The sequence below is a fragment of the Oncorhynchus mykiss genome, chromosome 7, assembly GCF_057628025.1.
Source record: "Oncorhynchus mykiss isolate SJ-2025 chromosome 7, ASM5762802v1, whole genome shotgun sequence".
NCBI lineage: Eukaryota > Metazoa > Chordata > Actinopteri > Salmoniformes > Salmonidae > Oncorhynchus > Oncorhynchus mykiss.
This window is the reverse complement of record NC_143028.1, coordinates 59,239,382-59,265,675: the sequence shown is the minus strand read 5'-3', so window position 1 is coordinate 59,265,675 and position 26,294 is coordinate 59,239,382. Positions and strand designations below refer to the sequence as shown.

Below are 26,294 nucleotides of genomic sequence, written 5' to 3'. Positions count from 1 at the left end.
CAGATCTCAACTGAATTTAACACTTATGGGAGATTTTGGAGCGGTGCCAGAGATGATGTTTTCCACCACCAACAAAACACCAGGGTTGGAATTTCTTGTAGAATAATGGTGTGGTATCCCTCCAATAGAGTTCAACATTTGTAGAATCTATGCCAACGTGCATTGAAGCATTTCTGACTCGTGAAGACCCAATGCTCTATTAAGACACTTTGTTGGTGTTACCTTTTATTTTGGCAGTTACCTGTAGATCCACAAATGTTATTCACTATCATGTAGAATTGTCATCTCATTGTAACTTAGGGATCTTGTTCTATAATACAGACATGTGTATTCTGGTAATTCTGGTAACTTTCTCAAAATTACTCAGTCTTCCAGAAAACCTGGTTGGAAGTTTCCCCGAATCAGCAGGAAATTTCTGGATAACCAATATTTTGGGAAAGTTACTGGATTTTTGCAACTCTAGTCCCAGGGGACTGAACTGTGCACGTTATTATTCCTGCCTGTCACGAACATCTCATTCAACTAGTCATGGTCTTCAATTTAGACCACAATTAGTTCAGTGAAGTGTTAGTGCTGGAACAAAAACCTGTACACTCCTGCTTAAAATAAACATTGTCTGTCTTGACTACAATTGTCGAAATACAGGAACAATTGTATTTTGCTAATGTATGCAGATGTGTCATCTGATTTCCAAGGAGCCTGGTGCAGATAGATGCAACCATACTCATCCAGGTTAAGGTCTGCTACCAGCAGGAACATGGAGCACTGTGTCAGTAAGTCATGACGGCACACATCACTAACAGTTGAGACGAGCACAGGGTCATGCTGCAGTGCAGTGCCCCTGTATGGCAAGCATGATGTGGTGTTAATGGCCTTGCTCAATGGCCCAACAGTAGGGGATGGTCTATAGGATGTGAGCCCAGCAGCCCTCCAATTGCCAGATCAGTTCCCTCCTTTTTTTCTAGCACCTGGCCCGGGCTTTGAAGCAGCACCTTTCGGTTATAGATCCAACTCCTTAGGCGCTGGGCTCCCAACCGATACTATTTGAACTACTATTCCAGGCATATGAGGAGCGGAGAATACCTATGCACCATAAACCTGTCTAGTGGAGTAACCCCGTCAGAGACACTGATTAGAGGGTTAGACAGGAGACCCTATGACAAAGAGGGTTCACTGGAGAGGGCTTAGGGGTCAGAGAGTGGGCCAGTTCATTTAACATGGCCCAGTCCCCTGGGTGGGTAGAGTTTTCCCATTTTAGACCATTCCATTGGTTCTTAAGTGAAATCTCCACCCATCTGTGGCAAGTAAGAGCGAAGTTAGACATGAAGATGCAATTTCAAACAGAGTAAAGCCTCCTTCAAATCAAAATGCCTAAAATGCATGTCTGACGCAGCGGTGTGGTAAGGAGAAACTCCTCTAGATTTTTAATGGATACATCTTTGCAACTTTTCATGGACAGCGCACTACAATGCTAGGGCTTTCCAACACACTCCTCCCATTGAAAACCATTGAGTTGCTGTGTCTCTTACACTTAAATTGGTCTGATTTGAAGGCCCCTTTATATTCCTCAATAATGTAGTATTTGTTACATATTAACTATTGCTCCCTTTCTTTCAAACACACTCAGTACTTCTATCCAGCTCTCTCCAGGTGCAACAGAGACAGAATATTCCAAGGGCCTCCAGAGCCTTCTGACCAACTACCTGCGGTCTCTTCTGAGTACAGAGAAGTAGGCTATGCTCGTAATAGTATACTTATGCACCTTCACTATTGCTGTCTGTGATATAGCGTTTAATTAATAATTAGTCACTGGTTATTTTTATATAATATTTATTTTTATTTTTACTGTACTTAAACTCATGCTCTCTCCTCCCTCAGTCTCCCAGACTTTAATAAAAAACTAACATGAATCTTTCCCCCTGTCCCCAGGTGAGTCTGCTGGGCCATGGAACTCTAGAGCAGCACATCAAAACATGCCATCATGTTGTCAGCAGGTCGGTCCCTGAGGAAGGATACAACAATCAAGGCTTTCAATGGCCGGATTTAAGGGATGTTTAAATGCAATAAAGCTGTGTATAAATTGTATATATTGTTAGGTTACAAAAAATGATCTTCACATTTTTTTTTAAACTACTATGGTAACTTAAACATGCATCAATGAAGACAACACTTAGAGCTTATGATTCAAGTGTCCAGGGTGAATACATTTGTATTAATGTTTGAGACATCACACAGATATGTCAACTAAAACAGCATACAAAACATTAGGAACACCTTAATATTGAGTTGCACTCCTTTTGCCCTAAGAACATCCTCAATTCATCGGGGCATGGACAACAAGGTGTCAAGCGTTCCATAGGAATGCTGGTCCATGTTGACACCAATGCCTCCCACAGTTAAGTTTGCTGGATGTCCTTTAGGTGGTGGACCATTCTTGATACACACGGGAAACTGATCTTGAAACCAGGCAGCGTTGCAGTTCTTGACACACTGAAACCGGTGTGCCTGACACCTACTAGCATACCACGTTCAAAGGCACTTAAATATTTGGTCTTGTCCATTCACCCTCTGAATGGCACACATCCATGTCTCAAGGCTTTAAAAAAGTAAAATCCTTTAACCTTACTCCTCCCCTTCATCTGCACAGATTGAAGTGGATTTAACAGGCGATATCAATAAGAGATCATGGATTTCACCTGGTCAGTCTGTTGTGCAAAGTTCCTAATGTGTTGTACACTCAGTGTATATCAAAGACCATGATGAAGAGTGGGACAATAGACAAGTCAGTTATTGCATTTGTATGAATGATTAGTTTAAAAAAAACATTTTAAAAAGGTACACCTTCCAAAACACAGAAGAGTGTTCTACACTAGCTATTGAACAAAGCTAAGTCCGAAGTGGACAAGTCCAAAAATATTAAATGAAAAGTCCTATTTTAAAAGTCCTTGAGGAGCGTTCTGTGGTCCTACCATGGCAGGCAACCTCTGAGGGATCCAAGCCAGTGTTCACAGCAGGCCTCTCCTGGGTTGTGTTGAATTGAGTGAAAGACAAATATTCTGTCAGCAGATTGTGCTGAGACACAGAAGGCCAAGTCCAATAAACCTCCACAATACCTCTCCAAAAATGATGAAACAAAATAACAATAAGCCACAAAGGAATTGAGGAAATTAGTAATAATATCAAAGCAAAAAATATTTTTAATGGGGAAATGGTCAAAAGATTTAAACAAATTTAATGGGAAAGTCAACTAGGCTTGATACATTCATTTAAACCAAAATAAATGGAGGCAGGGATAGTGGCTCGAGTCATGGTATCTGGTGTCAATAAAGTCCAATCCAAGCTCAGGTTTTCAATAGTCTTTGTAGTAAGAGCCAGTGAGGGGTGTACACCAGTGACTCAAATAGCCCAGATTTGAGTGGATAGTGTTCAAGGCAGAAAAGCTGTAATCGACAATGATTTCTAGAGTGCGATCGAAAGGAATTCGCCCTGGTTGAGAGTCTATGTCGGTACGAATGGAATTAAAAGTGTAGGCTACTTAATTTAGGGAAAGGTGAACGTGCTTCCCCCTCCCAGTATCCCAAAAGGCCATCTTTCTGTTTCACAGTAGGCAGACTGGCATTGACTGCATAGCTCACAAAGCAGTAGAGAACGTAGGCAGGCATTGCTAGCAGGTGAAATGTTGGAAATGGGTATGGAGAGGTACTTAGATTTGGAAAGGGTAAGCATTTACCATCCCAATTCCCATAAAGGGCTTCTCTCTCCATTTTAACACTGGTCCCGGTCTGCTCCAGTAAAAGCAGGAGTTTTCCTCAGTTGCTCTGGCTCTGCTGCCACACTGCTCACATCCATGGTGTGCTGCTTCTGGCATTGACCTTAAATAAAGAACAGGTGCAAGCAACTCCCAGGTCCCAATCAGTGACGAGTGCATGAATTACTCCAGTGATCAACAGGGGAAAGACTTACCAGGGGCAAAGAGGTGCGCACCTTATATTTGTCTGGGTGAAACCCGTACCAGGTGAATTAGTTTCTGGGCATATAATGCAATGTAGCTTCTACATAGTCACCTCTGTGACATACCTTTCATCACCAAAGCAGTGTTGGCATGTACAGCTCATGTTGTTGAACAATCAAACCTTTTTGTTAGTGCCAATTCTATAAATAGGCAATTTACACACAATTTTCAGTTCATAAGCATTGACTGTAATTCCTCTGCAGTGCAAAAACAGCTTTCCCTATCCAACTGAAATGCAATAACAACAAAAACATGAATAACAATGTGCCTACTCAGTCAGTAATTGAGCTAAAATAATGAAACGCTCATGTACAGTATACATGTATATAAAGATGATTCTAAGGAAATTGAAAATTTTGAAGAGCCAACATTTTTTTACCAAAACGTATATAGTTAACTCACACCATTATCAATCAACATAAATGCAAGCTTAATGTATTTTATTGCAAGTGCTTCCTTTTTTGTCACTGGTGTTATCTATATTTTAGATGACAATTCAGGCTTTGCTGAATCTAATTTCACAATTAAATGTTCACATATAATCAGACAGAAAAGGTTAATACTAATATTAAGACATTTTTTGATTAGTAATTTACTTTAAACCAATATGTGAAAAGTTCTATTTTTTGATATTTTTATATTTCTGCCACTTGGTTTTTCTTGTAAAATCAGAAATAATTGAGGTTGAGTCATCAAAATGTGATTATCATATTCTTAAAATGCATACTAATGAATGCAGCAGCAGTTGGGAAGATACAAATAAACATTCTATGAAAATGGGAAACTCTGACGCCAGAACACCAACACCTGTGACACAATGTGAAACGAATGACATAGGATTATTCCATACAAATTTGACTTATTTAGTCATTTTTATTTTTTATTACAAATAATTTTATAGCGTGTTGATTTCATATGAACAATAAAATGGAGGTTACTGGTCAAAGATTAAGACCAAAAGATGAACCCAATTGACTAAAATGTATTTCCTAACACAACATTGTCGTACAAACATAAAACATGTCTATTGGAACTATAGAAACACAACATTGAATGTAAACTAAGACTAAGTTTTCCCAAAAGCATTGATACAAACATTTTATATGCAGTAAAACATGTTCATGGAATAGGCCTGTTTCCTGTACTAATAAATTCCCATACTAGCTTCACTTTTACTTGAGATGTGTTTGTCTTTAGAAAAGTTTGTCCATATGTTTGTCTTTGCAATGTTATTGTGTCACATCCATCTGTTATCTCCAAGTCTCCATTGCTTTCTAGCCTCTGAAGGCTTCTTCTCTGGTAGCCAGTTCGCATCTGCCACTTTCACACGTTCAGGTGCTCCTCCTAGTAAATCAAATCAAATCAAATTATATTGGTCACATACACATGGTCAGCAGATGTTAATGCGAGTGTAGCGAAATGCTTGTGCTTCGAGTTCCAACAGTGCAGTAATATTTAACAAATTATCTAACAATTCCTAACAACTACTCTAATTCTCTCCTTCTCTCTTTCTCTCTCTCGGAGGACCTGAGCCCTAGGACCATGCCCCAGGACTACCTGACATGATGACTCCTTGCTGTCCCCAGTCCACCTGACTGTGCTGCTGCTCCAGTTTCAACTATTCTGCCTTATTATTATTCGACCATGCTGGTCATTTATGAACATTTGAACATCTTGACCATGTTTTGTTATAATCTCCACCCGGCACAGCCAGAAGAGGACTGGCCATCCCACATATGCTCTCTCTAATTCTCTCTTTCTTTCTCTCTCTCGGAGGACCTGAGCCCTAGGACCATGCCCCAGGAATACCTGACATGATGACTCCTTGCTGTCCCCAGTCCACCTGACTGTGCTGCTGCTCCAGTTTCAACTATTCTGCCTTATTATTATTCGACCATGCTGGTCATTTATGAACATTTGAACATCTTGACCATGTTTTGTTATAATCTCCACCCGGCACAGCCAGAAGAGGACTGGCCACCCCACATAGCCTGGTTCCTCTCTAGGTTTCTTCCTAGGTTTTGGCCTTTCTAGGGAGTTTTTCCTAGCCACCGTGCTTCTTCACCTGCATTGCTTGCTGTTTGGGGTTTTAGGCTGGGTTTCTGTACAGCACTTTGAGATATCAGCTGATGTACGAAGGGCTATATAAAATAAATGTGATTGATTGATTGATTGAACTACCTAATACACACAAATCTAACAAGTAATCTAACAAAGTACTTCCAGATACTGTGGTCAATCTGAGCTAATCTTTTGTTCAGTGGCAGCGGCTTTGGCATCAGATGCACAATCTGGTCATCCACATACCAGTTGATATCATCTCTTGGCCTTGGCCAGAAGAACTAGTTGACTCCATTTCTATGCATGCACTTAACTTATGATCTCCGCGCTTCAGTTTGTCTGTAAAACATAAAGATGTAATCTTTCAAAGATGATTCAAATATGAAATCCTACTCTATTTCTGTCATGCCTATCCTCAAAACTATCCTCAAAACTATGTAGCTTGTTAAAACATAAATGATTGTTCCATTTGACAAATATTTTGTAAGCCTAAATAAGTCAATAAAAATCCTCATCAATCGACACACAATACCCAGTAATGACAAAGTGAAAACAGGTTTAGAAAAATATGTACATTTAGTAAACATAAAAATACCTTATTTACATAAGTATTCAGCCTTGAAATTGAGCCCTGGTGCATCTTGTTTCCATTGATCATCCTTGAGATGTTTCTACAACTTGATTGGAGTCCACCTGTGGTAAATTCAATTGATTAGACAGGATTGGGAAAGGCACACACCTGTCCTATATAAAGGTCCCACAGTTGACAGTGTATGTCAGAGAAAAAACCAAGCCATGAGGTCAAAGGAATTGTGATTGTGTCGAGGCACAGATCTGGGGAAGGATACCAAAAAATGTCTGTAGCATTGAAGTTCCCCAAGAACACAGTGGCCTCTGAGCAATCAGGGGAGGGAAGGGCCTTGGTCAGGGAGGTGACCAAGAACCTGATGGTCACTGACAGAGCTCCAGAGTTACTCTGTGGAGACTGGAGAACCTTCCAGAAAGAGAACCATCTCTGCTGCACTCCACCAATCAGGTCTTTATGGTAGAGTGGCCAGACGGAAGCCAATCCTCAGTAAAAAAAAATAAATCACATGACAGCACTCTTGGAGTTTACCAAAAGGCACCTAAAGACTATCAGATTGAACTCTTTGGCCTGAATGCCAAGCGTCACGCTTGGAGGAAACCAGGCACCACTCAACACCTGGCCAATACTATCCCTACGGTGAAGCATGGTGGTGGCAGCATCATGCTGTGGGGTTATTTTTCAGCGGCAGGGACTGAGAGACTAGTCAGGATCGAGGGAAAAGATGAACAGGGCTAAGTACAGAGAGATTCTTGATGAAAACCTGCTCCAGAGCTCTCTGGACCTCAGACTGGGGTGACATTTCACCTTCCAACAGGACAACGACCCTAAGCACAGCCAAGACAACGCTGGAGTGGCTTCGGTACAAATTGATAATTTACTGATGAATGTTATGTTTGGAATTTGTTAAAATGAATTATCACATAAAATGTACAGACAAAATAATGAAAAGGGCTGCCTGGTAGCCTCAGTAAATAGACAGATTTGGAGTTGAACAAGTCAGTGTCTATATATATATATATATAATATATATTTGACTTGAACTTGTGACTGGACTTGACTTTACTTGCTCTTAGAATAGACGACTTAGTCTTGACTCGAGTCTCGACCCGTTCTACTTAGGACTGGACTTGAACCTTGTGACTCAAATAATAGTGACTTGGTACCACCTCTGCGGACCACTCCCCTTTTGAGTGTGAGTCGTCCTTCTTCTACCTTACTTCAAATCAAGGCAGTTCGCCTTTCAATCACTTCTATTCAAGTGGGAAATACGAGAATAGTATTAGTAAGGCAGTTTTCAAGAGTCGACTTTTGAACCAGATTGATGCAAATGTAAGTGCACGCTCTTTTAATGCGCTTTAACTTTACGCAAAATTCTTTCCGAGGTGTTCCGTTGAAATTATCAGAGTTTAACTATTTTTATACAGTCGAAATACTTAGGTTACGTTAAATTATTTTTTAAAAACTGGGTTGATTTTCATTCATTCTGCTCGAATCCCCTGTCCTCTATCCTTTACTAGGAGAACCTCGTTGGGATTGAAAAGAGAGCGTTTGGTGCGTAATGCCCTTTTAATGAAAATTTAACATCTTCGTTTTAGTTGACTCCGTAACCATGGCTATTGGAAGTGTGTGGGAGGTCGTGTAGACATGTTAGATTAAACAGTTTCTTGAAAGTGACGGGGGACTATTGTCTCAATTGTTATACAGTCTTTATGCTTCATGCAAGCGACCTGGGGAGATAGACACTTGATATGCGCGGAATCAATCGTTTCCTGATTAAAGTCTACATCCGTGTTTCGTTGAAATGTTTAGGCTTTGTCTTTTGTCTTGTATACTTTATCATTTGGCTTTATAAATATTACGGAGGTTATAGTATTTTACTCATGAATACCCCATTCAGTCTCGGGTAATACATGATGCCTCTGTTCCCACGCGTCATGAGTTTTATGATAACAAAGTTTATTCCATGTTGTATATTAAGAATTCCCTCATTATAATTATCGTGCTAGCGTTTCCACAAAACCTAACGTGCCTTGCATACTATAGACATGAGATTTAAATTGAATTCCATTATAATATTTTCGCACATGCGCTAAAAGTGTATTGCCTTTGGATTCAAGCTGTTTCGGGACAATACACGCATTGTTGTCAATAAGCCTTCAGCACACAGTTGCATCAGCCAATTAAAGCCCTGCTTTTTTCTCTCTGTCAATCATTGCCCGAACTGAGATTGCAGTCTTAATGACGTGGAAGTTTCACAAACAGCTCGACAATCACAGGAAGCTCCCTAGACTGTATAGCAAGAAGTATGTGTCATACTAATACGACTGGTGCCACGTTCAAACACCAGGGAATTCGGAAATCAACGACTTCAGTGCTTCAAAACAACTGGGCAATTCCAACTCTGGAACTCAGGCCTCTTTCTAGAGCTCTGACCTGAAGATCACTGACCTCGTGATTTGACCTAATATTTTTCATTAGTTCCCAGTTATTTTAAACACAGCATTTGAACTCTGAAAAAAAAGAGGTCAAATCATGACGTCAGTGATCTTCAGGCCGGGAAGTCAGCGCTCTAGAAAGAGGACGAGTTCTCGACTTAGAATTCCAAGTTGGATGACCATGCTAAATTATTTTTCCCAGTAAAAGCTGGACTTCCCAGTTGTCTTGAACACAGCAATAGTGTATGGATCAAGGTCATGTCACCAGGATCATGTCATTCCACCAACTGGCCTCTATCTGAGGGAACCAAATCAGCTGACTTGGCTTCAAGGACATGGTCAACCAAGTTAACATTTGGTTGGAGAAACTCAGTGGACAGACTGAATCCGGCCTAAATGGCCACATGCACTCCTGAATCTCTACCAGTACAGCCAGTAGAGGACTGGCCACCCCTTGGAGCCTGGTTCCTCTAGGTTTCTTCCTAGGTTCCTGCCTTCTAGGGAGTTTTTCCCAGCCACTGCCTCTGCATTGCTTGCTCATTGGGGTTTTAGGCTGTCTGTTTGTGAAGTTGATTGATTGAAATTTGACTGAATTTAGAGCTATCTCTATTGACACTCAAGTGTATCACTTTGATCAACCTTTTTCAGTACATGGATTACTAGTAAGACAATACCAGAGAATGTTCAATTTCATCTTTATTTGTAGTGCAATTAATAACTTTCTTTATATTTGGATAGTTTTGGATATTCGGTCACTGAACAACAATCAAGCCTCATTTCCTTGCATTACAATCCATTCAGAAAGTATTCAGACCCCTTGACTTTTCACATTTTGTTACGTTACAGCCTTATTCTAAAATGGATTGAATTGTTGTTTTTTCTCATCGATCTACACACAATCTACCCATAAGGACAAAGCAAAAACACGTTTTTAGGAAGGTTTTGTAAATGTATAAAAAAATCTCAAATTGATATCACATTTACATAAGTATTCAGCCCCTTTACTCAGTACTTTGTTTGAACATCTTTGGCAGCGATTACAGCCTTGCATCTTCTTAGGTGTTACAAGCTTGGCACACCTGTATTTGGGGAGTTTCTCCCATTCTTCTCTGCAGATCCTCTCAAGCTCTGTCATGTTGGATGGAGAGTGTCACTGCACAGCTCTTTTCAGGTCTCTCCAGTCCGGGCTCTGGCTGGGCCACTCAAGGACATTCAGAGACTTATCAAAAGCCACTCCTGCATTGTCTTGGCTGTGTGCTTAGTGTTGTTGTCCTGTTGGAAGGTGAACCTTCTCCCCAGTCTGAGGTCCTGAGCGCTCTGGAGCAGGATTTCATCAAGGATCTTTCTGTACTTTGCACTGTTCATCTTTGCCTCGATCCTGACTAGTCTCCCAGTCCCTGCCGCTGAAAAACATCCCCACAGCATGATGCTGCCACCACCATGCTTCACCATAGTGATGGTGCCAGGTTTCCTCCAGGTGTGATTCTTGGCATTCAGGCCAAAGAATTCAATCTTGGTTTCATCAGAATAGAGAATCTTGTTTCTCATGGTCTGAGAGTCCTTTAGGTGCCTTTTGGCAAACTCCAAGTGGGCTGTCATGTTTTTTTTTTACTGAGGATTGGCTTTCTGTCAACATCCTGGTCCTCAAATTAAACTGGTATACTTTCCAATTTATGCTATGTTTATTCCTCCGCCAGGTTTGATCCTTTATATAGGGCAGACAGACCATTGTTGTTTTTTTTTGCAGTTTTACTTTAGTGTCGTATTGCAGGTAGGATGCATGTTTTGTTATATTTTTATTATGTACAAGCTTCCTCCTTTTCACTCTGTCATGGGGCGGCAGGGTAGCCTAGTGGTTAGAGCATTGGACTAGTAACTGGAAGGTTGCAAGTTCAAACCCCCGACCTGACAAGGTACAAATCTGTCGTTCTGCCCCTGAACAGGCAGTTAACCCACTAGGCCATCATTGAAAATAAGAATTTGTTCTTGCCTGGTTAAATAAAGGTTAAAATAACAAATGTAGGTTGGTATTGTGGAGTAACTGCAATGTTGTTGATCCATTATCAGTTTTCTTCTTTCACAGCCGTTAAACTCTAACTGTTTTAAAGTCACCATTGGCCTCCTTCCTCTCTGGTAACTGAGTAGTGACTGGGTGTGTTGATACACCATCCAAAGTGTAATTAATAACTTCACCATGCTCAAAGGGATTGTTTGCTTTTTTTTATCCACAATGCCCTTTGTGAGGCATTTAAAAACTTCCCTGTTTGTGGTTGAATCTGTGTTTTGAATTTCACCACTTGACTGAGGGACCGTACAGAGCATGACTGGGGTACAGAGATGAGGCTGTCATTCAAAAATCATGTTAAACACTATTATTGCACACAGTGAGTCCATGTAACTTATTAAGCACATTTTTACTCCTGAACGTATTTATACTTGCCATAACAAAGGGGTTGAATACTTATTGACTGAATACATTTCAGCTTTTCATTTTTAATTAATTTGTAAAATGTCTAAAAACATAATTCCACTTTGACATTATGGGGTATTGTGTGTAGGCCAGTGACACAAAATCTCAATTTAATCTATTATAAATTCAGGCTGTAACAACAGAATGTGGAAAAAGTCAAGAGGTGTGAATACTTTCTGAAGGCACTATCAATGCTTTAAACAAAACATAATGGATGACTCCTGTTTCTACAGTTGTTTGGAGGAACAATGGACACTTGAATAAAGTCAGCCTGCATACATCAATATTCAATACAGATATTCAAAATACAGTTGATGAATTTAAACATGATTACATGAACTCATAATAAGCTTTTGACCTTTTTCGACTGCTCTACTGAATGTATCTAATGTCCTTTCCTTGGCGCTGTATTACTTGATAATTCATATTTCTGGAGGACATTAAGATATTATTCCAGACTCTTTAAGTCTGTATTTTGTTGGTAGTCTTTAAGATAGGCCTATAAAATAATAAGACTAATTGTTGTTGGACTGGCCTCTCCTCTCCTGTGTTCAGGCATTCCTCAACTTCTCCCTAAAGTAGCCAGCCCATTAGCTGCAGGCAAAACATTCACCTGATGAAGAACAGTGTGGGTCAGTGTCCCAAATTGCCCCCTACTCCTTACATACTAGAGCCCTATGGGCCCTGGTCAAAGGTACTGCACTATATAGGCTATATAGGGTGCCATTCAGGACTTATGCTGTGAGTTAAATGGTCACAGTGGGAATCCACTCTGGTTTAAACCCTGGTGAGGCTGTGCTGACAGGACATAACAGGAGGGAATGGCTCAAAGTAATGGGAAGAGTGGCCCTTTTAAGCATCATTGTTTCCTGAGCAAAGTCTCTGAGAATTTGGTTTGACTTTCATGGTTGAAGGGTTAAGTGTTTTGTTAGAAGTCTAATCACTCAATGTTGGATGGATCCCATTAACTTTGTCTAAAATTAGATATTCTAATTGTGCTGAAAAGCAACAATTTAGTACTATTAAATTGAATCACTCTCTGTAGTGTAATGAGACTGTATAGAAGTGCTCTATTTGCATGCTGACTTTAAAATGAATTTTCATGCAGATGGACAATAAAGTATATTGTATCGTTGAAGAAGATGAACATAATTGTGTATTTCTGCAGGGCATTGTGAAAGTGGACTTTCCCTTGCTGCCCCCCCCAGAGAGGCTGTGAGTACCCATATTTCCCCATAAGTGATACTGTGATAGGGCAGCAGGTAGCGTAGTGGTTAGAGTTGGGCCAGTAACCGAAAGGTTGCTAGATCGAATCACCGAGCTGACAAGGTACAAATCTGTCGTTCTGCCCCTGAACAAGGCAGTTAACTCACTGTTCCCTGGTAGGCTGTCATTGTAAATAAGAATTTGTTCTTAACTGACTTGCCTAGTTAAATAAAGGTTAAATAAGAAAATGTTAACAGTTACACATTATTTAGATAGATAGTAGAATAGATGGAGGAGTGATGTGATTCAAGATCTGACAAAGGCAGCGAGGCTGATACGTAAGCTTTATAAACTAAAGTGATACCAGCTGTGTGTGTGTTTTTTATATTCTTTTGAGATGTTAATCAATAATTGCCTGGCAATCAAACTACTTAGCCAATAAAGGCTGCCTAGTCTGAGCTGAAAATATGATTTGGTTTGGTGCTCCTGACCAATGAGAACACTACTGTTCCCTTCTCTTTCAGTCAGGCTGATTTGTTGGGATTTTAAGTGAGAGGCAGCCAATGGACCTTAAGTGTCCCTATTATACCACACTAGATTATATCTCCCGTATCTGTCTCAGAAACAAATTCAGCCCTAAGAATGTCACTGTGCCATCCGTCATCGTTACGAGCTATGGGGGAGCCAGTCCCCTGTTCAGCTGCTGTTGAGGGATACATTGAGTGGGTGTACCAAATGACACCCTATTCCCTATATAGTGCACTACCTTTGACCAGAGACCTATGTCGGTAATAGGGTGCCGTTTGAGACGCCGCCCAGGTCTGATCATTCTTTTCTGTTGACAATTGGGCGTGGCTCTCCTGTCGGGACTTGTCCTGTCGAGGTGTGCTGCCTAGATGGAGGCTCTGATAACTCCTCTTCCTGCTCTCAGGAACACGACAGCAGCTGAGATCATGAACAACACTATTGTCTGGGGGGATATACACCTTTTATGTAGATTAACTCAAAACAAACATGTCTGTTCCCAAATGAAATAAATAATATGCACTATCGCACGTTCAGGTTGAATGTAGGTTTAGCTAGAGGGCAGGCCAGTTTGGTTGCATTCACTGGGCAGGTGAGGCCCTGAGAATTTGTTGTGAAAGAGTAGGATTCTATGGAAAGGCAGCATTGCGAATGATCTAAAGTGTCATTTGGGAAGCAAAGATTTTTGTACAATATTTCAAAATGAACTCAATGAGGGTTCATCAACCTGGTTGATTTGAGGGGAATGGGGACATATTACCTCTGAAGTAATAGTGGTCCTCTCATAATTTTCTTATTTTCTAACTGAGTGGGCTCAAAGTACTGGGATAGTGACCATTTTTCTTGTTTTGGCTCTGTACTCCAGAACAAGGACTATGCAGTTAAAGTGCAGACTGTCGGCTATTATTTGAGTGTATTTTCATCCATATCTTGTGAACCATTTAGAAATTACAGCACAGATTACATCAAGCTTGTTTGTTTTGGTTGTGTTTCAGATAATATTGTGCCCAATAGAAATGAATGGTAAATAATGTATTGTCATTTTGGAGTCACATTTATGTAAAGGAGAATATAATATGTTTCCAAACACGTCTACATTAATATGGATGCTACCATGATTACGGATAGTCCTGAATAAATTGTGAATAATAATGAGTGAGAAAGTTACATACGCTCTAATATCATACTCCCAAGACCTCTCACCATTACAATAACAGGGGAGGTTAGCATTTTCGGGGGGTTATGATATTTGTGCGTCCAACCTTCTCACTCATCATTATTCATGATTCATTCAGGATGATCCGTAATCATGGTAGCATCCACATGAATATAGAAGTCTTTAGAAACATTCTTATTTACAATAAAAGTGACTGCAAAACGACCCAATACATTATTTACCATTTAATTTATTTTGGGCACAAAATAATCTGAAACATAACCAAAACAAACAGCAAATGCATCCAACAAGTTTGTAGACTCACAAGCTTGACATAATTATTTTGTGCTAGGAATATGTGACCAAATTCTAAACTTTTGACTACTTTAATAAACACAAGTGAATTTGTTCCAATACTTTTGGTCCCCTAAAATTGGGGGACTAGGTACAAAAAGTGCTGTAATTTCTAAACAGTTTACTTGATATGGATGACAATACCCTCAAATTTAAAGCTGACAGTCTGCACTTTAATAACCTCACTGGATTTAAAATGATACAATGCCTACATGCTGGAATCCAGAGCCAAAACAACAAAACGTGTCACTGTCCCAATACCGTTGGAGTACACTGTATATTAACATACAGCACATGATTTGTTGTGTTGCATTAAAATAATATGATTCAACACATTTTACTTAAATCTGGTGCCTTCTTTCCATGTCATATAGGAGCTAACTGGTCGGCTGTCTGCAGATTACCCAGTGTTGCCTGGGGAGAAGCCGCATCAAATTCGCCAACGCATCGGAGCGGCCTTCAAACAAGACGAGCAGAGCATCTCACAGGGAGCAGCGGTAAAGAGCCTGACAGGGGTTGGACATGGACACTATTGTCATTTACACTGACTCTCCCTTTAACAGTGGTTGTAAAGCCCCACACACAGGTGTACTTAATACTGAAGGCCACTCCTGTGGTTCCCCTTAGGGAAAAAATACATTTCTCAATTCAACCCATCGCCCTACCTTCCTTGACACCAATCGTCATTAGTCAGGCTTCTGTCATTGTAAGAGCCAGGAAGAGATATTTGATGTTCAACCACTCACTTCTGCCCAACGTCCTTTTTTTGCTTCTTGTAGGACTCAGAGCTGAACTCTGTGGAAGCTGAGTTATCTCTTCAGCTGCAGATATACAAAGCGGCCCGAAGACTGTGCCATGAGGAACACCTCAGCAAGGCGCAGAAGACAAGCCGGTTACAGCAGTGCAAGCGTGAGGAGAAGAAAGTCAAACAACTGCAGACAGCATTTCAGCTGCACCTACAGCACGGGCGGTCTTCACCACGGCCAGGCTGCATCAGCACACAAAGAGGTGAGTGACGATCTACTGGCCGACTAATAAAACAACATTAACATCTCTCCTCTCTGATCTGAGAGGTATGTAATTCCAGTGCCATTCCGTGGATTAATACGGTTGTTTGCTTTGGTTTTGTTTCCAGATCAGGGCACTTCTGATGATAGCTCTCTGTCCGATTCGGCGCTGCTCGATGAAGGTTAGAGCGTTACTAGGCAAAAATGACTCTTGTGAAAGTTGTATAGATAAACATGCTCTGACAATAGCACCAGAGTACTGTCTTAACTTCATTATTTATATTTTTCTCCAGAAAAGCTGATCAGTCAGTCATCTCAACCATCCTTGGAGGCCCCTCACCCAGGAGGACCAGCAGACCCTCCCCAGCCCCCCCCAGACCCCTCACACCTCCCTGGGCCTAGCCCCCACAAGCCAGCCCATACTACTCCAACTCTGGAGGAGTTACAGTCCAGCTTCAACACCAACCTGGAATTGGAGGCCCCTCCCATCGAGCACTCCCCTTGGACTGAGTCCAGTCTGGACCAGCCTTACCAGAAAACCAAGAACAAGTCACACTCTTGTAGCAGCAAGTCAAGGTAAAGGCCAAGGGAGAACCCAGCGTACCTCCTGTAATCAACGCTACCCTTGAATTTATTGTACAGGAAAGCCCAAGAATAGCCATAACGGAAGCCTCACGGGTTGGTGAAACCTCTTATACACAAGCCATTATGTAGCCTCATGTAAGATTGCCTTGACCTTTTGAATTGATGCATTTGTAGTGCTCTAAGCTTCATAGTTGAACTCAAATGCAGAGTATACCAAACATTAGGAACACCTGCCTAATATTGAGTTGCATTTATTCGGGGCAGGGACTCTACAATGTGTCAAGTGTTCCACAGGGATGCTGGCCCATGTTGACGTCAATGCTTCCCATAGTTGTCGAGTTGGCTGGATGTCCTTTTGACAAACTGGTGCACCTGGCAGCTACTACCGTACCCCATTCAAATGCACTTAAATCTTTTGTCTTGTCCATTCACCCTCTGAATGGCGCACATACACAATCCATGTCTAAATTGTCTCAAGGCTTAAAAATCATTCTCTAACCTGTCTCCTCCCCTTCAACTACACTGGTTGAAGTGGATTTAGCCAGTGACATTAATAAGGGATCAGAGCTTTCAACTGGTCAGTCTGTCATGGAAAAGTTAGTGTTCTTAATATTTTGTATCCTCAGTGTATACAAAATACGCTTTGGCAGCACTTCTCTGCAACTTAAACTCCATTTGATATTTAAAAAATGAGTTCCTTTTGAAGTGGTTTTGCTAAAGTAGGCATTAAGGTGTACCTTGTTATTTCGGGGAGGATATTACTCTGGAACATTCTGATTCAGTCACAACTTGTCTTTGAGTGGCAGCGCAAATAGACTGAGATAAGGGCACATGGAACAGGTTTAAGCATGGAAAGCACATCCACTCATTTGGCCCCTTCATGGCCTGTTTTCCATCTGAATGATAACATCTTCAGGGTTTAGTCATTAACCCACTTATCTCTCCTTCCTGTCCATGTTACCTTTCTGCAATAGTCCAGCCGTGACCCCTGTGTTGCCTCCAGTGGAAGCCTGTTATGAAGACACTGCTCTGCCCCTGCAGTTCTCCCATCTCAGACTGTGCCCAATCCAGTCAAACAGCGCCCCCTCCACCCCAGAGATGCACCTTCGCCGTCAGTTTTCTCTCAGGTCAGCACATTTTTAAACTTTTTAAAAACATTTTGGTATTTTAGCAGACCCTCTTATAGAGCAACTTAGTCAGTTCATTCAAATAAGGTAGGTAAGACAACCCCATATCACAGTCACATAGCACCATTGTATATTTCATCCACACTGTCACCACACTGCTTAAATCTTGGAACTGTCTCACTTTATCTTACAAATTATTTTCATTTTGTACGGTTTTGGCCTAGTTTGTAATGCTTCTTTGTGATATTTTACAGGCTTCCCAACAGTGAGCCTCCGTTGAACCTGGATAAGGACCGGGGTCGTACCCGTGTTCCCAGGAGGCTACTGACGGAATACGTAGTAACGTCTCCAGGCGAGTCCCCCATCCAGAGGGGAGGCTACAGAAACCACATTTACCACTCCAGCTCTGAGACTAAGGACAGTAACTCTGAACACTCTGCCCCATCCTATACTAGCTCCCTGTGTCGTGAGATGCCCTGTGACCTGCCATGGCAGTGTCAGCCCACCTATAGGTACCAGTCCAGCCCCAACGACAATCATGGACCAATGGCCTACCCCCCAGGCCCCGGCTTCTACCAAAATCACCAGCATCAGTCCACCCCCAGCTTCCACAGAGGTTACTATGACCACGGGATGGTCTACCCTTCAGAGATGGACATGGCCAGGCTGTATCACGGCCCTCCGCCCCCCTGTCACTCCAGCCGATATGAGCACTGGTATGAGGAGGCCCCTGTGCACCCCCAGCGGGCTCTCAAGTCCCTTTCCCCCCACGTCAGACTGTCCCGCGCCCCCTCACTCAGAGAGTGCCCCCACCACCCCTCCAGAGGCTTCCCCCGGCAGGTGGTAAACGAGGAGCTCAAGTCATGGCACCAGCGCAACCAGTTCAGACCTCACTCCCTCGACCGACAGACTGCGATCAGGTTGAGGAACGTACCTGGCTGCGAGTCACCTCTCTCCCACCACCACAAGTACCCTGAACAGGTAAACAGCCACGACAGCACTTCACTCACTACATGATTACAATGTAGTTGCCCAATCTTAAATTATTGCCTTTGTGGAGTTACTGTCAGCCCCACCGTAATAATGAATATCACTGGAGTATAAAAATGTTTATTTATCCTTATTTTACCACGTAAGTAGACAGAGAACACATAATCATTTACAGCAACAACGTGGGGAATAGTTACAGGGAAGAATGAGCCTGGGGATGATGGTCAGATTGGTAATTTAGCCAGGACACCACGGTCCCTAATCTTTGATAAGTGCCATGGGCTCTTTACTGACAACAGAGAGTCAGGACACCCATTAAACATTCCATCCAAAAGATGGCACCCTACACAGGGCAATGTCCCCAATCATTGCCCTGGGGCATTGGGATATTTAGACCAGAGGAAAGGGTGCCTCCTACTGGCCCTCCAACACCACCACTCCAACACCACAGTATCTGGTCTCCCATCCAGGGACCAACCAGGACCAACCCTGCTTAGCTTCAGAAGCTTGTGCCATATCTAAATACAGTTACTTACAAGCCAACTTACTTTGTGTTCTACTGAACTGTGTGAGTTTGGCAATCACACCTGACACACAAACAAGTATTACACAAACAAGTATTACCTCCAGTATTACCTCCATGAACTAGTAAGCACACTATGACAAAAGGAGTCATTGGACAAAACGCAACTGTTCAATGATCCTTGTTTCAGCTCGTTTTATGACTTCCAATGGTTGTTTTGAATTGTTCAGGAACCACTGTTCACACAATATCATTTTTTTCTGGTCCCATTGTCCAAGGGCAATATTCACGCTCACTAAATTGCATTGAGAGAGAGAAACCATGATAAATCAAAATCACATTTATTTATATAGCCCTTCGTACATCAGCTGATATCTCAAAGTGCTGTACCGAATCCCAACCTAAAACCCCAAACAGCAAGCAATGCAGTTATAGAAGCATGATACACTTTGTGTTCATCCCAAATGGCACCCTATTCCCTACATAGTGCACTACTTTTGGCCAGAGTGCTATGGGCCCGGGTAAAATAAATGGTGCACTATATAGGGAGTAGAGAGCCATTTGGGACATACACGGTTTTCCAGTCCCACCCCATGGCCTCCTTACTGCTGTTTTGTCAGCCTCACAGATAACTCGCACACTGTGCGTCATAAAACGCTGCGAATGACCCTGAGTTTCGCTTCAGGACAAAGCCTATTTCGTTACATACTTTATCTATCTAAAATTAACCTCAAAATGCCTGATTTAAGAACTGACACTTATATTAACTACAATTATTTGTCATCTTTTGAGCTGATACAGTTTAAGAAGATCTATGGAGGCAATGTGATCTTGAGACATTGAAATGGTTATAATATGAGAGGAAATTGGTATCCTGAGATTTTCTCTCCAGAGGGCAAGGCATGGGAAAGGTCTTGCGTAAGTGTAAAACCCAGGTGCCACATTCCTGTATCGTTTTACTGTCTTTACTCTTCAGCGACGATTTATATCGCATGGTAATACCGCTGTAGTACAGTAGTGGATCTAATATTTCTCAGTAGCTTTTGGGTTGAATATTTCTCAGTAGTAGTGGTGACTATTCTATTTTCGAGGGGAGGTTCTGATCCCAGAAAGTAAATCACGCAATGTCACTGAGTCACAGTGTGGTTCACTGTAAAGAAAAACACCACACCTTGTTGTGGATCAGCTGCTAAAAACATAATGGCTGAACTCAAATTAGGTTTGATTTGGTTTGAACGTTTATGCCCTTCTCATTAAGGAGCTCTAAATGGTGAAGTTATACCACACAGTGCTATATACTGTACTTCCTTTAACATCACATTTGTGTCTCCAACTTCCTTGTGTTGTGAGAACTGAGTAATATAGCAGCTGAGGGCATGGTCTCTGCTGTCACTCCTGGCCCAGAAGGGTTGTAGGGAACCACAAGCAGAAACATCATTGTGCTTGTAGGCACGGATCTACTTTGTTGCCTTCTTTCCATACTGTGACCTTCCAATAATGTTGTTGCTAGTGATAGTATAAGTAAGTATAACTCTGTTAGTACTGACTTGGTAGACTTGACAAACCAGACATTGAAATAAATGTTCCCTGTTTTTGTTATTATGCCTGCAGGCTCCCCAGAGACGGGTCCTCCAGAAGGCAGCGGATGGGACCCCGGAGCAGTGGTTTGTGGGTGACGAGTCAGAGCTCATCAGTCAGGTGTAGGACTAGGGAGAGGGCACCAAGTGCCACACCCTCTCTGGAACACTAACCTCTGCCCCCAGTCCACAAAGCCCTATTTATTCATTAATGTATTACACTAATGGACCTGGTGCAGATATGAGATGAGGGAGACCGGGCATAATATGAAAGAGGGCCTGAGGCTTTATACCATTGACCTCAACATGTTACCTGGGCAACAACAAATGATCAACTTAAGGCAGGAAGTAACAGACCACAATGCTAAAATAGTGCCGCCCTTTTTACTGTGAAAGAGCTACTGTTTTGAATTAATTCATAGTTAGCTTTATTTTGTACGGATCTGTTTAGTACTATGAAAAATGTTTCTAAACTGTTTTTCTAAAAGAAAATATTTCTCTGTAGAAGTTAATAAATAAAGATTTATACTGTTAATCCTGTCAGTGTCATTCTGTTATGAATGTAATTTTCTTCAGAATTGAGAATTCAATTCCAACAGGAATGTGGACCAGTCTTTTGTTTCATAGGATCAGAATAAGTACCTGTATTATTTTTGTCATCAATCGACCATTCAGCATTGAAGATGCACTATCCTTTATCAATTTACTATTTACCTGGCAAACATTTAGAGCAAAAAGCTAATTGAATGGCAACTGAGTTCAACTGATGCCTTTATTTCTTACCTTTTGCCACCTGGTTGTGGAAGTTAATTACACCATTGATAAACCATTTTATTATGCATATGAATACACTTTCTGTGCATAGATACATGATACTTAAGTTGTACCAATTTACTATGGATGTCACATTGAACAATGCCACAAAACATATGTAATTCTCTCATATTCCACGTATCCGATGAATGATATTAATAGTTGTACTGATCTGTAATCAGGTTCTGGCTTTTTTTTGTTTACATAAGATAGTAATTTAGCTGGCTGGCTAAAACTGGCACTTATACAGTAATGTTGATTTAATGTGCACAGTTCCTGTAAAACTACCTTTCATAAATGTAAGTATTTGTTTCAATAAATAAAGTTCATATCTCTGAATCTCTTCTGAAATGTATCCATGTTACATGCCAACTCATGATTGGACCTCTCATTTAGAGGTTCCCGAGTTGTGCAGCGGCTTTTGGGTTTGGCCGGGATAGGCCGTCATTGTAAATACGAATTTGTTCTTAAAAAACTGACTTGCCTAGTTAAAGGTTATTAAAAACAAAAGTGGCACTTTTGCGCAGTAAATCCAAATCCAAAACAACCGTTTTTACAGCTGCAAGTTGTTTTTTTCACTGCATCGGAAGTTAGACGCGGCGACAGCTAATAGTTTAGGTCCACAATTATACTTATTTTTATACTTATTTTTACCCCCCAAAATAAATATTATATACACTGCCTTCGGAAAGTATTCAGACCCCTTGACTAGCCAAATTGTGTTACTTAACAGACTTATTCTAAAAAAAAAATGTTTTTAAAATTTCTTTTTTAAAGAATCTTCAGCACTCTATACCCCATAATGACAAAGCGAAAACAGATCTCAATTTTTTTTGCAAATGTATTAAAAATAAAACAACAGATAACTTTTATATATATGCGAATTCAGACCTTTTGCTATGAAACTCGAAATTAAGCTCAGGTGCATTCTGTTTCCATTGATCATCATTGAGATGTTTCTACAACTTAATAGGAGTCCACTTGTAGTAAATTCAGTTGATTGGACATGATCTGGAAAGGCACACACCTGTCTATATAAGGTCCCACAGTTGACAGTGCATGTCAGAGCAAAACCCAAGCCATGAAGTTGAAGGAATTGTCTATAGAGTGCCGAGAAAGGATTGTGTCGAGGCATAGATCTGGGGAAGGGTAGGTAAACATTTCTGCAGCATTGAAGGTCCCTAAAAACACAGTGGCCTCCATCAACACTCTTCCTAGAGTTTGGAACAACCAAGGCTCTTCCTAGAGCTGGCCGCATGGCCAAACTGAGCAATCGGGGGAGAAGGGTCTTGGTCAGGGAAGTGACCAAGATACCCATGTTCACTCTGACAGAGCTCTAGAGTTCCTCTGTGGAGATAGGAGAAACTTTCAGAAGAACGATCATCTCTGCTGCACTCCACCAATCAGGCCACTCCTCAGTAAAAGGCACATGACAGCCCTCTTGGAGTTTACCAAAAGGCACCAAAAGACTCTCAGACCATGAGAAACAAGATTCTCTGATCTGATGAAACCAAGATTGAACTCTTTGTCCTGAATGCCAAGCGTCACGTCTGGAGGAAACCTGGCACCATCCCTATGGTGAAGCATGGTGGCGGCAGCATCATGCTGTGGGGATGTTTTTCAGCGGCAGGGACTGGGAGACTAGTCAAGATTGAGGCAAAGATGAACTGAGGAAAGTACAGAGAGATCCTTCATGAAAACCTGCTCCGGAGCGCTCAGAACCTCAGACTGGGGCGAAGGTTCAGCTTCGAACAGGACAACTACCCTAAGCACACAGCCAAGACAGTGCAGGAGTGCCTTCGGGACAGGTCTCTGAATGTCCTTGAATGGCCCAGCCAGAGCCCGGACTTGAACCCTGTCGAACATCTCTGGAGAGACCTGAAAATAGCTGTGCAGCGTTCACTCCCCATCCTACCTGACAGAGCTTGAGAGGATCTTCAGAGAAGAATGGGAGAAACTCTCCAAATAAGGGTGTGCCAATCTTGTATCGTCATATACCCAAGAAGACTCGAGGCTGTAATCACTGCCAAAGGTGCTTCAACAAAGTACTGAATAAGGATCTGAATTCTTATGTAAATGTGAAATTTCAGTTTTTTTATAATTTAGCACAAATTTCTAAACCTGTTTTTGCTTTGTCATTATGGGGTATTGTGTGTTGATTGATGAGTGAAAACAACTATTTAATACATTTTAGAATATGGCTGTAACCGAAAAAGTAAAGGGGTCTGAAAACTTCTGAAGGCTGTGTATGTGTGTGTGTGTGTATATATATATATTATTTTCAATGTTATGAATATCGCTAGCAACAACAGAATAAATTATAAATTACATACATACTGTAGAAAAGAGGGGAATATATTCTTTCAACTTTATTTCTCAACTCCTAATATTGATCAAATTACACTGAGTGGAATATCTGACATTGGCTTTAAGCATTCTTGACTTGGACATTCATTTTTGCCAACACACGGCTAACCTTTGTTTAAACAGCTGCTCTTAGCTAAAATGTTTTTGGAGTTACCTTTTTGAAGCTAATCATTTGTGTTAGTTTACACTTCCTCCTCCAATTTATAATGAAGGTCAAAATAATGAAAACTATCTAACAAATATATTCATTGGGATGTTGATTACTTCTCCTTGCCATTATCATTCAGCTGATAAGATGTGATTTTTTATTTTTATGGATTGGGGTCCCTGGGCCGCCGGTTTGCCTGGCAGGGGGTCCCTGGGCCGCCGGTTTGCCTGGCAGGGGGTCCCTGGGGAAGAAAAGGTTTAACAACCCTGCTATAACCCATACATTAAAAATTATTGAAAACCTTTTTCCTTTCAAATTAGATCAACTATGTTGTCTATGCATTATATATTTATAGCCAGCAGCATTACATAATTTTAGTTTCACTTCATATCTTGCAAGTATTTTTTACATATGTGCAACACTTTAGAGCCTATTCATGAATAAACAGTGATTCTCCCTTAAACCACTGCACCACCCTTATTAATCCCAGCGTACATCTGTAGATGTCATGGCTGGAGCCTGTTCAGACTGGCGAGAAGAAAGAGCCCTTGACTAAGCGCCCCCTACTCGGCTGCTGTGAAGATAACGTGAGCCCCTACCATCACACTCAAGCCCTGGTCTCTCTGCTCCCCCTGACCCACTAGGTGTGCTGGTTGGAACCAGTGCAGACTGCTGAGAAAGCCAAGCCCTACATCTTCACCCAGGACCAGGCCGTGCTCAATCGCACCTTCTTCCCCTGCTTCTACACACTGGCCGTCAAGAGCACCTACTCAGCCTCCGTGAAGGTGAGCCCTTGGACTGGACTCTGACTGAGCCAAATGTCCAGGGGAGGATGACCACAGAAAAATATTGTGTGCTGCTGTATGTCAATCTTATTTTTCTCTTTGCAGTGTAAACAAGCTTTTTTTCCCCCTTTTCTGTCTATCGTCTTGTTGACTCAATTTTGTGCTCCCCCTCGGGAGCATGGAGAACCCCTGACACACCTTCATCACAACCTGCATCCTGGCCTGAGACTGCTCGCTTGCTGACGTCATTGTGCGCGAGATGGACAACACCGGAGAGGACCGCCCACTCAAAAAACTGCGTGTGAAGATCAAACCAGGTCAGACTTGGCTTACATTTACCCTTTACTGCTAAGGCCAAGTCCAATTTAATTAGTTCAACTGACTGAGATTTTGCCTTAAGCTGCAGACTCAACATAACTGATACACTCGATCATGACTGCTTAAGTTAAAGCAACAAATGTCATCTGTATTTTCTCCCCTCCCTCAGGTGTTGACCCTGATGACACCTATAATGATATGCCCTATGAGAAGGGCTTCTGTTTCGTCTCCTACCTGGCGCACCTGGCTGGAGATCAGAGTTGTTTCGATGCCTTCCTCAAGGTTACTGTTACTTCTCATTTTGTGTATATATTACTGTGCTACTCATCAGTAAATACCCTGAGTGTCTGCTTGATACTTTTTTTAAAGGTTAATACATAAGCACCATCCCTCTCTCGACTGTCCTACTTGACAGAAATGAAGGCTTCTTGCATGTAGTAGGCTCTTTTGCAGAGAGGGTATGAGGGTAGCAGTCTGACATGTAGGTGTTTCTTCTCACAGGCCTACATTGACAAGTTCAAGTTCTGCAGTGTTATGGCAGAGGATGCCCTGGAGTTCTTCCTGGAGTATCCCTGACCTGAAGAAGAAAGGAGTACACAAGATTGAGGTAATGGGCAGTGTAGTTGACTTTAGACAGCTGTTACAAGCTCACTCTCATGCTTAAAGACACAATCTGACCTGTCACTCTCCCTGTGGTTCCTTTGCTAGGTCTGGAGTTTGATAGCTGGCTCAATGTGCCTGGTTGGCCTCTCTATCTCCCTGACTTGTCGGCTGGCCAGAGCCTGATGAAGCCTGCTGAGCAGCTGTCAGAGCTGTGGGCTGTCGAGGGCCTGGATATGGCCAGCATCATGAAGACCAACATCCAGGCTTGGAAGACTTACTTCCTGGAGAAGATCATAGAGAAGTCCCCACTTTCTAGAGGTAGGACATGATGGTAACAACACTTCTGCGCTGATACCCCTAGCACTATCATTGTACTGGATATACAGTACCAGTCAAAAGTTTGGGCAAATCTACTCATTCAAGGGTTTTTCTTTATTTGTGCTATGTTCTACATTGTAAAATAATAGTGAAGACATCAAAACTATGAAATAACACATGGAATAAGCTACTAACCAAAAAAGAGTTAAACAAATCAAAATATATTTTCCATTATAGATTCTTCAAAGTAGCCACCCTTTGCCTTGATTACAGCTTTGCACACTCTTGGCATTCTCTCAGCCAGCTTCATGAGGAATGCTTTTCC

At 41.6% G+C, this 26,294-nt stretch overlaps 1 protein-coding gene across 1 annotated transcript; it reads left to right on the top strand.

Annotated features, from left to right (window-relative positions):
- Window positions 1-1,905: 1,905 nt before the first annotated feature.
- On the top strand, window positions 1,906-21,152 carry LOC110528251 (innate immunity activator protein). Its single transcript, XM_090242220.1, has 9 exons — window positions 1,906-1,929; window positions 7,854-7,991; window positions 15,183-15,305; window positions 15,588-15,816; window positions 15,944-15,997; window positions 16,109-16,391; window positions 17,375-17,527; window positions 17,782-18,508; window positions 20,652-21,152. The coding sequence occupies exons 1-9, from the start codon at window positions 1,906-1,908 to the stop codon at window positions 20,742-20,744; spliced, it is 1,824 nt and encodes a 607-aa protein (XP_090098346.1). The 3' UTR covers window positions 20,745-21,152.
- Window positions 21,153-26,294: the final 5,142 nt, after the last annotated feature.

Coding starts and splice junctions, on each gene's coding strand:
- LOC110528251 (XM_090242220.1), top strand. CDS start 1,906: ATGAATCTTTCCCCCTGTCCCCAG. Junction 15,817..15,943: donor CTGCATCAGCACACAAAGAG/GTGAGTGACGAT, acceptor TTTTGTTTCCAG/ATCAGGGCACTTCTGATGAT. Junction 16,392..17,374: donor TCTTGTAGCAGCAAGTCAAG/GTAAAGGCCAAG, acceptor TTTCTGCAATAG/TCCAGCCGTGACCCCTGTGT.